This window comes from Phalacrocorax aristotelis, chromosome 16 (genome assembly GCF_949628215.1).
Source record: "Phalacrocorax aristotelis chromosome 16, bGulAri2.1, whole genome shotgun sequence".
NCBI classification, from domain to species: Eukaryota; Metazoa; Chordata; class Aves; order Suliformes; family Phalacrocoracidae; genus Phalacrocorax; species Phalacrocorax aristotelis.
In genome coordinates this window covers 12,396,382-12,411,964 of record NC_134291.1, presented here as the reverse complement: position 1 = coordinate 12,411,964, position 15,583 = coordinate 12,396,382, and the positions used below count along the sequence as shown (strand labels likewise).

Below are 15,583 nucleotides of genomic sequence, written 5' to 3'. Positions count from 1 at the left end.
AAGGCACACAGCACAGGCAGCCTGGGGGAGGGGAAAGCTCCAGAAACAGGATGCAAGTGGAAGGGAATGATGCTCACTCAGGATCCATCACACCACTTTAACAGAGGATGAGCAGTGCTGGATGGGCTGCTGAATCCTGGATTATCACAGCTACTTCAGCTTCCACAATCCTGCTTCATCCCATAAGTGCTGAGCTGAAGTTCCCATTGTCCCCTTGGAAAGCCCACATCTCTTCCTGGTCCCACGCCATGAATGTGCTAAAGACAGACCTACAAGGATCATGAAGCTCAAGGAGGCAGAAGCTGGCCATCTCTGCTTTAGGCTAAAGGGGAAAAAAAAAATTCCAGACTATTTCTAATCAAATACCAATATTTACCAAATATTTACATTAGGCTAAAAATGGTGTGTGTGTGTATATACATATATATACTTACCTCTTTTTACAGCTGTGCTTGCAGATTTGACACTTGCCTTCATCATAGATGATGCTGGATAATTAGATAGACACTTTGCCTTTCAACTACAGTGGTGGATGTTTGAGTAACAAACCACTTAAGCTACTTTATACCAGCACTTAACTTTGTTTTAAATAACGTGCAAAGAATTCAGCTGGGATGGACTAAAGCGTACATAAAATCATAGAATGTCCTGAGCTGGAAGGGACCCCAAGGACCATCGAGCCCAGCTCCCGTCCCTCCACAGGACACCCCAAATTCACACCGTGTCTCTGAGGGCCTTGGCCAAGTGCTTCTGGAATATCGCCAGGCTGGTGCCGTGATGCCTCCCTGGGGAGCCTGTGCCAGGGCTCCACCACCCTCTGGGGGAAGAACCTTCCCCTAATGCCCAGCCTAACCCTCCCCGGCACATCTCCCTGCCGTTCCCTCGGGTCCGTCGTTGGTCACCAGAGAGCAGAGACCAGCCCTGCCCCTCCTCCTCCCCTTGGGAGGGAGCTGCAGAGCGCCATGAGGCTGCCCTCGGCCTCCTCTGCTCCAGCTGAACAACCCAAGGGACTCCAGCCGCTCCTCGTACAGTTTCCCCTCTAAACCCTTCCCCAACTCCATGCCCTCCTCGGGACACTCTCCAGTAGCTTTATACCCCCAATGTCCTGCGGCGCCCAATGCTGCCCACAGCACTCGAGATGAGGCCGCCCCAGTGCGGGGCAGAGCGGGACAATCCCCTCCCTCGCCCGGCTGTGATGCAGGGCTCGATGCCCCCCAGGGCACGGCTGGCCCTCTGGGCTGCCAGGGCACGCTGGGGGCTCATGTTCAACTTGCCATCAAGCAGAGCCCCCAGGTCCCTGCAGAGCTGCTCCCCAGCCCCTCGCTCCCCAGGCTGCCTGTACAGCCAGGGCGGCCGTGCCCCAGAGGCAAAACCCAGCCCTTGCCCTTGTTCAGCTTCATAGGGTTGGTGATTGCCCAGATCCCTCTGCGGGGCCTCTCTGCCCTGAGAGCGTCAACAGCTCCTCCCAGTTTTGGGTCATCAGCACTTAGTATGCCTCCAGCCCTGCATCCAAGGCCTTTATGAAGGCATGAAAGGGTACCAGCCCCAGGATGGATGCCTGCGGACCGAGGAACTGACCACCTGTGTGCTGACTAAACCTGCAGCAGGATGTCTCGAAGAAAAGGAGGCAGCAAAATGCATTGACCTCGTAGTATTTATCACAAGCATAGCTCTCTTAAAAGTCCCCTGCAGTTAAGTAGCAGCCGTTTACCATACTAGTGACTATTTACCATACAGCACAAGACACTTACTGGTAGTTACAACTGAATGTTTTCATTACAGAAGGCTTTATACACAAAGTTTCTTTATCAAGTGCATATAAACTGGCAAGAGTTTACACATTTAAAATAAACACTAATAGGCTGTGCTCAATAGTCCTGTTCTCAAAAAAATTACCATAAAAGAACAGTAACGTGAAAGTACAATGCACAGCATGCAATAAAACCATGTTCATTTCCCACCTCATCTAATTCTGCAGCACTCCTCTCCAGCTGAACAGGAAGACCACTTTCATTTGTTTTCAAGTAATTGAGAAACATTTCAGCCACTTATCAGCTCTTCAATCTTTTTTTCCTTTCACACATTCCCTAGAACTGTTGCCAACAGGGTATTTATAAAAAATTCAGCCTAACAAAAATACTCTGGCAAACAACGTTGCAGAAAAAACTCAGAAGCTGAAGAAGCCGTTATGTAGAGAAGACTTAACGAGTTGGATCCTTGTTTAAACCGAAAAAATAATTTAAGTTGTTTAAATAGCCGCAAGAGCTGTGTAAGGGAGCACTTCCCAGCCCCGGACCGGTGACTCCAGGAGCAGCCACATACCTCTCCTCTATTGGTGGAAATGCCTGTTTACTTTGGAAGGGTTTCATGCTCCACATCACAAATGGAAACATTCAGCTCCGTCTGAGGCCTCAGAGCAATATTTAACTGACAACATGCCATACACACACCCACAGGAAACCTCTTTCCTCCTTACCAGCTTCTCTTTCCTGAGGCCTCACCAGCGACTGAATGTGCAACAGCCTGTATCATCTCATAGAAAATTAGAATACACATACAAAGCATACGAGTTAGTTACTAGATAGGACAGTAACTCCAAATTTTCCTTTGTGCTAGAGAAATAAATGAAAATCCTAATATTAATTTAAAAAATGAAGAAGCACCTTGATCACAGCATAAGTCTCCAGTACAGAGTAAGCCAACCGAAAGGGCTAACCTTTCCTACTGCTTACCAAGTCCAATCCTAGCTACTTCAAGAAAGTGCCTTCTCCTTCAAAAATACAGCTGAGAGCAAATAAGGAACAGCATAAACATGTTGTCACCAACCCACTGCAAAACAGAAACTGAAAAATCCTTCCCTAGCCTGTCTCCAGCTGTATAATTTATCTTTCTCCAGTGTGACCTGAACAGAGTGAGCATCTCTCATTGCTATAGCAACCCAGCTGCAGAACTGAGGGACACATGCAGAAAAAAAATTCCTTCATTTTATAAATTACCACAAGCAACTACATTAAGTCATTTATGAAGATCATACCTACCAAAACCTGGATATAGCAATACTCTGCAAAAGGTCCGGTTCCAGCCTGGATTTAATCTTTAAAACACCAACACTGGCACACACTACCTGCTGCAGCCAATTCACCCATTCTTACTGTCATCCCGTCTTTACAATGACTTTAATTGCTCTGTCCCAGACAGGAAATAAATTAACTAAATTCAATTCTAATCCCCAGGTTGCCTCTTAGTTCTAGTAGCATTTGTCACTCAACCTTGGAAATGTATCAAAATAGAATACCTGGTGCAGTACTGCATTAAAGTTTACAGTCAACTTTGAATATTCTATGAAGAAAATTCAGCCAATTTTTTCCTCTCATTAATGTAGAATTAAAATTTTCTATATTTTAAGAAATTCCTGCTACCTAACATGAGCTTGTGTACATCCCTCCTAAACATAAGAGAACAGTATCATGAAGTGGAAATACAACATTGCCACAGACAAACCTTAAGAGCAACTAGCAGTTGCCCGCCAAAGGAAATTAAGAGACCGGTCATCCATATGACTAAATAACCACCATCCATTGCACTGAACATGAACAGGAGAAGTTTGGTTTCTCTACAGGCCAGGTCAACTCTTTCCAGTAAGGCCTAACTACAAAAAGGTGCATTACTGCTTCTGGCAGATGAAACAATAAAAGCCAGAACTGCTTAATCTTTAACATAACTACCTTTATTTACTGTTGTAGTCTTCCCAATTCATATTTTATAGCAGTAACAAGGATGCTTAAATACAAAAGTAACGGACAAAATAACCCAAACAGCTGGGGAAAGGCAGTCCCTAAGTTTGAAGGAAATGAACTCACAAGCATACCTGAAAAACGGGATTTATCATCATGCTACTTTTAAAAGCTTAAACTTGACATTTTCAAGCAATTAAAAACAAAGCTGCCACAACAAAGACAGAAATCTCATCATCCCACAGGGGAAGGCAGAAGGCACCGGGTTTCAGTATTAAGAGAAATGAAGAGCCACTGTATTAACACTGGAAAATGAACTTAGTTACTTTGACAGCAAAAACATCTGCCACTGAACTATGATATTGAAGTCGTTATAATACACCATAGAAGAATGAAACCTTTCCACACAGAAACAAGCTGATACAGAGAACAAAACATGTAATATACTGCTGAAACAGAAATATTCCAATTTGATAGGAATTGCTCTGATATATCTTAATTCTGAATATTTTCATATACTTAAGATTTGGAGGGCCCTAGCTACTTCTGCTACCTTCTCCTGAAAGCAAAATCCGCCGTTACAAGCTACATGAGGTCTTACAGGGCAGATGCAGCAGAATTCAGGCTAAAATTTTCTGATTTCACACTTTCTATGTAAGAAAATTTGGAAAGAAAAGGAGAGAGTTTCAATAAATTACTTGTTACAGTTTCCATCATGTAGTTAGACTTTATTTTTCTGAATTCAATACTACTGAAGCAATTAATTACTGCTGTATAAATACATAAAAAGTGTTTGAAACATAAGCTGTTTTGTCAACCCCATATGCTAGGTTTGGCTCTTCTCTAAACCCCAGTCTTTGGGAATCTGGGAAGCTCTCCTTGCCTGTCTGTCACCTAATTACCCACCAATAAATAACAGTGCATATTAACTCGTTCAGAACTGTTCCACAGCCCCGAGTCCTGTGTGGTGCCACGTAAACTAAGGGACAGACTAGATAAAATATCTGTAAGCCAACAGTTGCAGAGGAGGGGCATTGCCACAACTCTCTTCCTCACCTTTTTTTAAGGCCATGGCTTCGCTAACATTTCTCCTAGGAGTTCACTGCCCCAAAAAGCAGAATGCCTTGCTTATCTCTGCTGCTTCCTAGACCATGCTGCAAACCAATTCAGTTCACTTATCAAACAGAAAACCCGTACAGTGGTGGGGGAAGTCGCTTTCTCATAAGTTGAGTTTACTCACTAAGTTGAGTTAAAATGTGCATGCAGAGGGAGAGATTTTACCCTTTTTGGTGGCAATTAGATGCCCTTGAAATAGATAAATAACTACTAGCAACTAAATGAAAACTCCATCTGTCTTGACATTAGACAAAAAAGCTGACATGTCATGTTTCACAGAAATTTAATCCATATATTGTTGTCAAAAAGGTGCCATATGATACCCAGCAAGATAAGCAAAGAAAAAGCTTATACTGAGAATCCCAACATACAGTCAGCTCCTCCAACAAAACTTTAACAGAACTACCTCAGTAAGATATACCGTTCCCATTAAAAAGACACAAAGAATAAAGAGTACAAGCACGTTTTTTAAACAGACTTACAAAAACATGGTTCACAAAGAATAAACGTGAATTTACCTTTGGTTTTTTGTTCAGCAGCCTGAAAGAAGAAAGAACAAAGCAAATCAGCTACTTGTCAATATTCAAAATGACACCTAATAATTACAGGGCAGCAGACCTAATTTTTTCCAGAAACTGCTTACATAAATCAGGCATTGGTTCCAATCAAGGATTGAAGAATGTTAGTTTAACTCCACGTATTAGGAACCTAAGAACAGATACCCTTGTCTGATGAAAGCCAAGAGCAGATACCAAAGAGACAGTACAAAACATGGCAAGCAGTGTGACAGCAGCCCCATCTACCCACCCGGTGTCTGTCGCTGGAGGTTTAGAACCTTCCTGAACCAAACAGTCCATTTATGAACTTTTTAACACTCAAAAGAATCAACTTCCATGAATTCGTCGAGCATCTCTTTGAATCCATACATACTATTAGCTGGCACAGCTTAACTGCACGTTTTGTGAAGGCCTGCCTTTTTTTTAATCTGTTTGGAATCTACCCACTTTTATATGATGCTAATTTTTATACTGGAGAAGACAGTGATCAATTCCCAGCCACATCCTAAGGGCTGTTTAAGATTAAAACTATATAATCCAGAAAACAAGGCAGGAGAACGCACACCACAGAAAACACACAATGGTCTTGGAATCCACAGCCACTTCGGTATCAGTCAAAACTGATCTCGTTACCTTGGCATTGAGGCTGAGGAGGAACACTCACGTGACACAGCTGAGGGAGCAGTACCTTAGCATCAGGGTAAGCAGCTTGGGGAGTGCTAATGACCTGTCACAGCTGCTTTTGCAGAGATTTTCTGACCACAGTCTCAGAGCCGACAGACTGCTCGCTTGCGTCAAAATTGTTCATGGAACTAAAGGCTGCAGAACCAGTGCCTGTATGTTACACGTAAAAGTGAATATATCATTTAAAGAAGTAACATGAACAAACCTTTTTCTGAGCACCTTCCTTCTTTTTCTTTTCTTCCTGCTTTTTCTTTTTCTTTTCTTCCATCAAATGTTCCTCTTCTTGTGTTTCTTGTTCTTTCTCCCTGATAAGAGTAAAGGTTGGGAAGAGCTTTTCAGTAAGATGAAGTTTATCTATAGCAAGGTAAATAATCCATACGTATATTGCTAACTTTCTACATCTCCTGTTTAAAAAAGGCCGCTTCTAATGCTGTAATAAAAGCATTTTTTTTTAAAAAAAAACTGTACCAAAATTGAAACAAACGACAAATAAAACAGTAGACAATGAAAATTCAGAAAGAACAGATTTTATTTGGAACTTCTTTCCACAACCACTCAGAAGGACTACTTAACATCAGCACATTCTAGGGCAAGAAAGTTTAAAACTGGGTGGGGAAGAAGAAAAAAACAAAAAGAGCAAACCCCAGGTAATTAATGCAAGCTCTGCTGACTTTTGACTGCTATAATTCACAATATACCTTAAAGATCATGAGTGAGTACATTATTTTCCAACTATTTTTCTTTTTTTGATCAAACATACTGTATTAATTTCTCATATGCATCAATTTTTTTCTCAAGGAGTTGTAAACTAAGGCCCAGATGAATTCAAATCATCCTATTAATGTTCATCCTATAAATTCTAGCTGAAGAATTTGCATGAATACAGAAGACTGTTCCAGTAGCATCTTCGTTAAAATTTAACCTAAATTGTCCCAAATCAAGAAGAAAATCTATTTGAAACCTCACCACTTATGCTTTTTGTCCATCACCATAATAAATGGTTTTAACAATGAACCTCCCTAACACCCTTCCAAATACATGCCAACGCAAATAATTCATTTACTTCTCTGTAACTAGTTTATCTTCCTTGACAGCTCTTTAGGTCCTGATCATTTATCAGCCTTACAGATCTTCTGAGAATACTTCCTTTCTGATGGGCCGAAACCATTACTGGTATTATTATTACTAGATTTGATGTCTTCCGGTTAGTCAGAGACCACTTTTAGCCTAACTTACTACTGCTTTACTTGCCATGGCCTACATTCCCCCTTTTTGTTGTTGTTGTTGTTCTTTAAAAAAGGTCGTCTTAGTCACAACATTCTTTGCTCAATTATCACAACAGGCCGGGGAGTGGGGGCTGCCCTTTACCTGAAGGAGAAACAAATGCTCTTCAGATTTTGCACATCTTGCCTTCAAACACTCCCCATGAAACATTTTGCCTTTTAACTTCCTTTTATTTTCCTTTTACCAAGTTTGCACATTCTTACATCGCTTCCCTTTCCATAAAAAAAGGAATGTTGTCGTCATTTTGTTGAGATTTTGGCTGTTGAAGGATGTTCTAGTTTTTTGCTTTTTCACTTGCCTGGAAATACTGATTTTGGCCTGTAGACACACTAATGCTTACAGAGGCCCTGCACAGTGCTCCAGGCTAAACAAAAAGCAGTTTCCCTTTTCTTGTGTTACCCAAAACAATAAACGTTACTGTAAGCAATTCAAAGGTCTAAACGTAAGTGCCCTTTCAGACTCCTACAACGCTCGAACTATTTACAGAAGTGACAGATACGGCAAGACCCGGAGCCTGGAAGAGCAGCTGGGGGCCAACTACAGTGGCATTAGCCACCTGTATTCTAGATACCTGAATCACTTTGTCTTGACCAACAATTCACAACACCTGCGTGACTGCTCAACTTCATGCCCATTTCAAAGGGCCACCGTTCAAATGTGGTACTGTACATCAGTGTCTGAGAAACATTTAAGAACATCAGAACTAAAAAACAAACACGAGTTGCAGGTGGGTATTTGCATCATACTAATGCTGCGCTTAAGAAAAGGGTACTTAAAACTGTAGTTTTAAATGGGTTGTTCTAGGGCTCTGCAAAAAGCGATGACTTGCATTACCAAAGGAAACTCAGTTGAAACCACAATAGATTTTGCTTTATTCCCGTTATCCCCGGAGAAGAACAGAAGTCCCCAGAATTTCAGTAACTACAAAGTAACACACCCCCCAGCCCTTCACTTTCAGTGTCCCTACTCAAGTCACATCAGACTCTACAAAGCCCACATCTTCAAGTGAACTCTCACAAACTGTCAGGCTATTGCCAAGGGAAGTTCTAGCCTGTTTTGGTTTTGGTTTTTTTTAAAGCAGGTGAATGAAACCAAGTTAGTGCAAAATGAGAAGCTTTTTGGTTTCCTCTTGCTAGTAGTTCAGAAAACCCACGACATGGCAGCAATTCCAGAACACCACAATTACATTTAAATTCTGTTTAATAGTCAGTGCAGTATTAAAAAAGCCCCAAACACAAAACCAACAAAATTTCAAAACCCAAAAAAACCCACAGCACCACCACCACTTGACTTAATTTGCAGAGTTTATTTAAACTATGAAAGTCCATACTTCCCAACTGCCTTGTTAGGTCTTTTTTTTAATATCAAGTTCCTTTCATCATTGCTGAAGTCTTGATACTCAGACTGGACTCCACTATGAACACCCCTATCTCCAGCCTTTCTGTCCTCTAAAGGTGGTTCTGTTTCAGTGTTTCCCAAGCACCACTGTACGTTATTCCCTCCCTTATGCAGGTAAAACACCACGCCAGAGGATCTTCCAAATCCAAGAGGAGCAAACATTTTGCTCAATTAAAAATACAATGTATTTTATTACCATATTATCATATCAAGTACACCATAAGAGGGAGAAGTACCACTCCTAGTGGAAACCTGTTTGGGGTTTGGTTTCTCCCCTCTCCCCCCCCCCCCCCCCCCCCCCCCATTTCTGAGATTAAAATAGCCTCAATTAACGCAGAAAATTATACAATTTTTACTGGAGTTCAATTTTCAAAACTGATTTACATAATGACACTTCTGAATACATGTGCTTTAAATATGCTTAAAATAGAAATAAAGCTCCAAGTGGCCTCTCAGATGGCAACTCTTGCTGTCACTTCTAGGCAGAAATTAGTCATCTAAGAGCAAAACAAAATGAAAACAATAAAAGCATTGCTATATAAAGTTTGATTACGTTGTCAAAGGCATGTGTTGCAGTTTTACTTCCTGAGTGACACTTTAATCTTTATTACAGGAAAAAAAGCTAAAAAATTTATGAATACAAAGCTCATGATTTAAAACAGAAGTGTCTTAGAATATGCTTGTAGGAGTTTGCCTTTTTCACATACATGGATCTGACGTATCAAAATCACGAGAGATTTTTGAGCAGAGAGCAAAGAGTTTTACTATAGCATCAAGTGTTGTTTTTAAATAGTGCAATTAGCTTATTCAATCCAAACCTAAACCAAGGTTATCTTTAAAGTACAGATGCTTAGGAGCTCTCTCCAAATAGGAAAGCAAGGTCATGGTCAGAACAACTTGAGAACTATGGCTATGTTCTGTCAATGCCTATTACAGGAAGGCTTATTAATCCCTTTTAAAAATTAACAAATCTAGGCTGATTTGTTTTTTTAAGCTAAGTGAGAACTTCAGTTTGCTAGTTGGTATCAGACATTGGATTGCTTTCACATCTGAAGCCACAGCTGGTATTTTGAATTAGCACTGACATGACATTCTAACAGGATTTTCCAACACACCTTTCGGCAATATCGTATTCTTAAACAAACTTCAAGTGCAGTCTATTTGTGTTATTACATGCAAGGTTATTACCCAGACAGTGTTTTATAGTTCAGAAGTTCCTGCAGTAGCTGAGGACTAAACTCATGTCTCTCTTGTCCCTCCATGTGACACAGCTCCAAACCCAGCAGCCTAATGATTTTTGTTTGTACATATTTAAGATGCTGAAGGTTTATTTACATGGGAACACTGCCTGGAATACCTCTTCAGAATAGCATTCTTAGTCTTGGTCTACAGATGTCTTTGTCTGGATTAGCCCAATGAAAGAATAGCTCCCACACCCTAATTCTGGAATACCTCCTATACCTTACATTCATATCCTACTTCATGCTGGAAAAACCTCCCTTGATAGTTGTGAAAGTTGCTGTTACTGACACAAATCCTACAAATTGAATACAATTGCTTAAATATTGCTCTGGTTTTGACTTCCCCCACCATACAACAGGGCATCACACATTTCTGAACGTACACGTTTCTCCTCACAGTGATGGGGGCGGGGGGGGGGGGGGGGGGGGGTAGGTGGGAGGGAATCTTTAGTAAGGAACTGACAAATAATCACCCAAAGGCAGGCTACCAAAGCACGCTGAGCAGGCTTTTTGGAAGGAGCTAACAGAGCCGTGCATCGTTACATATGATAACAGAGGGTCTGGACGGCACAGACATGAAACACACAGCAACCACCTACCAAGTTCTCAAAATCTGGCATTATACAGTTTCACACAGAAGTGAAGAAAATTACTATTTAGAAAGTTCTTCAAGATCTGATTCTAGATGGGAAGAAAGAAGCGGCTGAGATCATGAAGGCAGAAAGCAGCTTGAAGGGCAGCAATGAAATGGAGTAAGAAAAAATAGCAAAAGAAATAGCAGTGAATACTAGAAAGGCAAGCTGCAGTTAATTCAGGACAACTGAGAAGTACTGTCATATAGGAAGAGGCAGACATTGTTTCTTGGAAATCATCAAGAATCTGAATGACTATGTGGATATCCTAATGTACAGAAATACTACATAAAGCAAGAGCTCACCATACAATCAGCAGTCTTTGTTTTCATGACTACTAGAACAGAAACTGAAACTCCACATATGCCTATCACTCATTTTGTTTCCAGCCCAGCTCTGTGACCTTTCTAGAGCAAGTACCAGTGAAGGCAAGGAGCTGGTGTGACTTTAAAAGTGCCAGCTTTTTTCCCTTAATATCTAGGCTTAGCCATCAATCAAGAAGAGTCAAGCTGGTCCCTAATTACAAGCTCTCCAATCTCCCCAAAAAACAAAGCAGCACTCAAAACTAGGTCAAATACATAAGGAATATGGAAAAAACCCAGCACAAATACATGGGGACAAAAATGAGGAAGGCCAACAACGTATTCGCGTTGTGCATATAGAAAGTAACAGTAAATCAACCTTTAAGTGCTTCATTAATAACCAAGAGGAAGTATTAGTTCTGAGAGTGGGAAAGGGGGACTACTGACAAATGGCCCTATGAGGGCTGAAGCGATAGTACTCTTCTTTCCTTCAGCCTTCACTAAAGAGGTCAGCTGGGAACAGATGGCCAACGACCATCTGAACCGGTGCTGAGCATGCAGATGATGGCAGCTTCACAGAGGGGTTTCGTAGCGCTCTTCTCTAGGCAGGGAGGCTTTGCTCCAAGCTGGTGGCAGGGGCAGCAGAAGGCCAGCAATCGAGCTGCTCCTGCCCCAGGATCTCTGCCCCCACCACTGCAAGGCTTTATTCCAGCTTCCTCACCCAAACAGGCTGACAAACACAGCTCAACACAAGAACCTCAGCATGGGTTTCTTAAGTGCCTTTCCCCAAGTCTGGGGAGAAGGAATGACCCAGCTTCTGAGAAAAACTTCCATGGACTGGCAGCAAAAATAGGGGGATTGAACTACACATTTTGCTACCACTCCAAATAGGAAATCAGACCAGCAGAAGTATGAACAGCTTTAAAAGTCCCTAGAGAAATCAGATGTTCTTCCACTGGCTGGGCCTCATGTAATGTACAAGAACAACTGTGTCTAAGTCATTACAGCTTACCTTAAAGAATCAGCAGAAGACAGGTGGCACTCCAGAACACTAGCAAATGGCAAAGTTTGGGCATATAACTTAAAAGGGCAAGGGACAAAAACAACAGCAACGGCTAACAAGGATCCGTTGGGGAAAAAAGTAGTCTGATTTTTCCCTGTGGCATAGTTGCAGGTATTTTTGAAAAGGACAGAAGGGAGGCAACAGAATTAATTTATTGACTTTTCAAGCAACACGTAAAGTTTCGTTAATAAGAACGTGGTTGTTTTGGGGGGTTTTTTTGAACAATAAAATACCCACAAAACAAGTAACCTCAGCACTTCACCTTCCAACAAGGCAGGGAACCAATGGGTTTTTGTTGCAATATGCCACATGTCCAGCAGCACTTTGCTGCTGGAACAATGTGTCCAGAATGTGTCACATCACTGGGCTGCAAAACAATTAAGGACGGACAGTATTCAGAAGAACCTGATAAACTCGAGATGTACAAGAAAAAGTAGAGTGCAATTCAGTGAGAAAGAGTGCAGGGTACCATGTTTGGCAGGAATAATCATATGTATCAACATGGCATAGGGAGCAACTGGCTAAACACCAGTTTTGGGTATGAAAAAGAGTCATTACAGCAGATCTCGATCCAAAGGCAAAGCAACAGTGTCACAAATGGTCAGAAATTCATCAGCTGCTGTACTGTGTCCAGTTCGGGACTATCTACAGCAACAGAGATACAGATCAGCTGAAGAGACTCCAGAAACAGCAACAAGAAGCAGAGACCAAAAAGCATGGGCCTGTGGAAAAAACTTGAGACCTGGATTCACTTAATGTAAAGAGACAGCAACCCCCCTCTATTCAAATAGCTGCTAAAGACGGAGAGAAGAATAGAGTAAAACCTTTCTATCTCAGCTGTGGTAAGTAGCACTGACCTTAAATTGCAACAAAGGAGATTTGGATTAAGGATAAAGAAAAATCTTCCACACTGTAGCATTTAAAACAAACCAACCAACCAACGTTAAAAGACATACCAGATCTTTTTAAATTACATTTGGGGGAGAGAAGAGGCAAAATACCTAAAGAAAGGAAGACTTGTTTTTATTAAAAAGTAACACTGATACAAGGCCACACCAAAGCCTGGACACAAAGACAATTAGACTGGAAACAGGTGACCTCTATCCATTTGCAAAGTAAAATCCTACAACACCCTAATTAATGGGGGAAGAGCCCTCAGCTACACCGCTGTGGACAAGATAAGTTTACAGTTATATGTATAAATGTGATCACACGTTTTGAAACTAAAGCCTGTAATTTGAAAGTTTGGGTGCAAAATTTGCTCCTGCTGGGGGCCCTAAATGAAGCTTGATGAGTGGTTTTGTTTGACCTCAATTTATAATTTATTAATCCCATGCTTTGGGGTTTCTAGCTGTCAAACCATGTCCCTGTCCTGCACTTGTCACTCCTTAATAGATTATTTGCCTTGACAGGGAATTCCTCCCTTCCTCTGAAACATCAAATATCACCCACCACTAACAACTGGGGCTGGCACTTTGATGCTCCTGGTATCTGGTCAACTTACCCCGAAGCACTGAAGACAAACTGGTCACCTAACAGTAACAGCAGTCCAATTTCTGTAGCCACCTAGAAATTCCACCGATGTTCCTGCACAGAAACAGACCGCTAATGCTCATACTGCCCTTGATCTTTCCTTCTGCTGTACAATACAGTCCTGGCTTTAAGTCTCCTTTGTGTGTTTTTATTCATTTATTTAATTTGTTACTGAGTACTATAGGTATCTTCAGGTCTATGCTGCTCTGTGGACCCTTCTCTCCACTGCTGCCTCTAACTGTGAGGGATTAGACGTGATCCCTATGTACTCCCTTCCAGGCTTTCTTTAAACCTCAGCACACTTGACTAAGGTGTAAGACACACGCAGACAACTTCATTCACTACTGAAATTTGTGCAGGACCAGAATGTAGCTGCCCTTTAAAGACAGCAAGAACACTACAGCATTAGTTGAGAATGGGATTTGAAAAGCATCACATTCAACTAAATTGAACTACAGGAAGATTTCAGGTTGCCCAAGGGACTACATTAATAATCCTGCTCTTACAATCTGTAAGATAGACATTCCATGATCAGGAGAAAAAAGAGCACCTGTGTTACGCAACCTTGAGACAAGGTTGCATCTCCAGCAGTAGCACACGGTGTTTCTAACATGCCAGTTTGTATTATTGGTTAAAGAGCAACAAAATACTGGCAGGACCTCGAGGAGAGTGCCAGCTGCTATTTACTGCAGGACCTAGACTCTTGCTAGAGGTTTCCAATTCACCCAGTGTTAACTTATTGTGACCCTACCTTACGTACACGTTAGGTAAACAGGCACTGAAGTAAATTAGAGTAGAACAAAAAGAAAGAAAGACTAGAGAGTTACTGTTCTTCAGTTCAAGGTTTTTAAAAGAAGCACACCGACCTGGCCTTGTCTTAGCCTCGACTAGTTAACTACTTGTCACTGGAAGCAGGGAAAAATCCCAGAGAAGAAAAAGCCTTTACAAATTAAGGACACATTAACTGTAAGTAGTAGGTCAGACATCAGAAGTTTGACGAGTCCATATTTGAGCACTGCCTAAGTCCCAGTAGGCTTTTAGGGTTTTGTTTTTCATCTGCAGACTTCCCTTTTGTTCACCTTCTCCTGGATTGTTACCAGAAGACAGATGGCGAACTAATGAGAGTACTGGGGTACTACCGAGAACGTTTCAGGAGGTGTACGTTACATCTTCATTACTAAGCAGTGCAGGCCAACAGGAGTGGATTTGCAGAGCAAAACTTGTTGGTGCAAAGGACTTGATAGCCATGCTATCCCCACTCCAGGTGACTTTATTACTTGACGTTAGCTCCAGCCTACTCCCATGTACCGACTGCTCACTTGCAGCAGGAAGGCATTAACTGAACCCTTGGAGCACATCACCCAGAAATTTTATTTAAAAGTAACACCATTGTTGCTCTGCAAGACCACTCCATAATGTCAACCAAAGCACTCAGGGCAATCAGAAGGTCTGCCTAAACATGAAACTCCCAATCCAACCTAACACGCTAGTGTAGACGATGCTATAGGGTGTGAAGCTGCCATCACACAAGTACACCACCTCTTCTGTGGAGGTGTTCCTCTCCACAGTGCATACGAATGTATACACAAGCTCCACTCTGGGGCAACTAAAGTAGTTAGTAGGGAAGTCTGGTCATGGGCTAGAACACTGTACACAAAACCTCACCCTTGTATACGTTTCAGGCATGAACCATATCAGAACTTGCTCCCTCGGCCTGCTGACAACACCCCAGCAGACCTCCAGTATCCCATCATGTGCACCACCCAGGCTACACAGGAACCAAGGGGGAAAAAACCAAACCAAATCAACAAAGAAAAAAAAACCAACCCAAAAAAGCTCGCATTATGCTCACACTCAATACAGGCTACAAACAGCAAGAAACATGCTACAAACATCATCTCCCCCAGCAAACATGGACTGACTCCTCTCTTGGAAAATTAAGCTACAGACTGTGAACAGTGCAGATAACTAGATTTAATTTCACAGCATTGCCTCCCTCCCAGACCTGATGATATTTACCAGCAGCTGATCAAGCATGT

General features: G+C 41.9%; 1 protein-coding gene across 8 annotated transcripts in view; it reads right to left on the bottom strand.

Annotated features, from left to right (window-relative positions):
* The window catches only part of TNRC6C (trinucleotide repeat containing adaptor 6C), a 110,671-nt gene that overhangs the window by 83,633 nt on the left and 11,455 nt on the right, over positions 1-15,583 (bottom strand). For all 8 annotated transcript variants that reach the window (XM_075111278.1, XM_075111282.1, XM_075111283.1 and 5 more), the window contains exons 2-3: positions 6,297-6,396; positions 5,369-5,390 (exon numbers count right to left, since the gene is read on the bottom strand). In XM_075111278.1, the coding sequence (XP_074967379.1) occupies positions 5,369-5,390; positions 6,297-6,359 (85 nt within the window). In that variant the 5' untranslated portion in view covers positions 6,360-6,396. The remainder of the gene's footprint in view (positions 1-5,368; positions 5,391-6,296; positions 6,397-15,583) is intronic.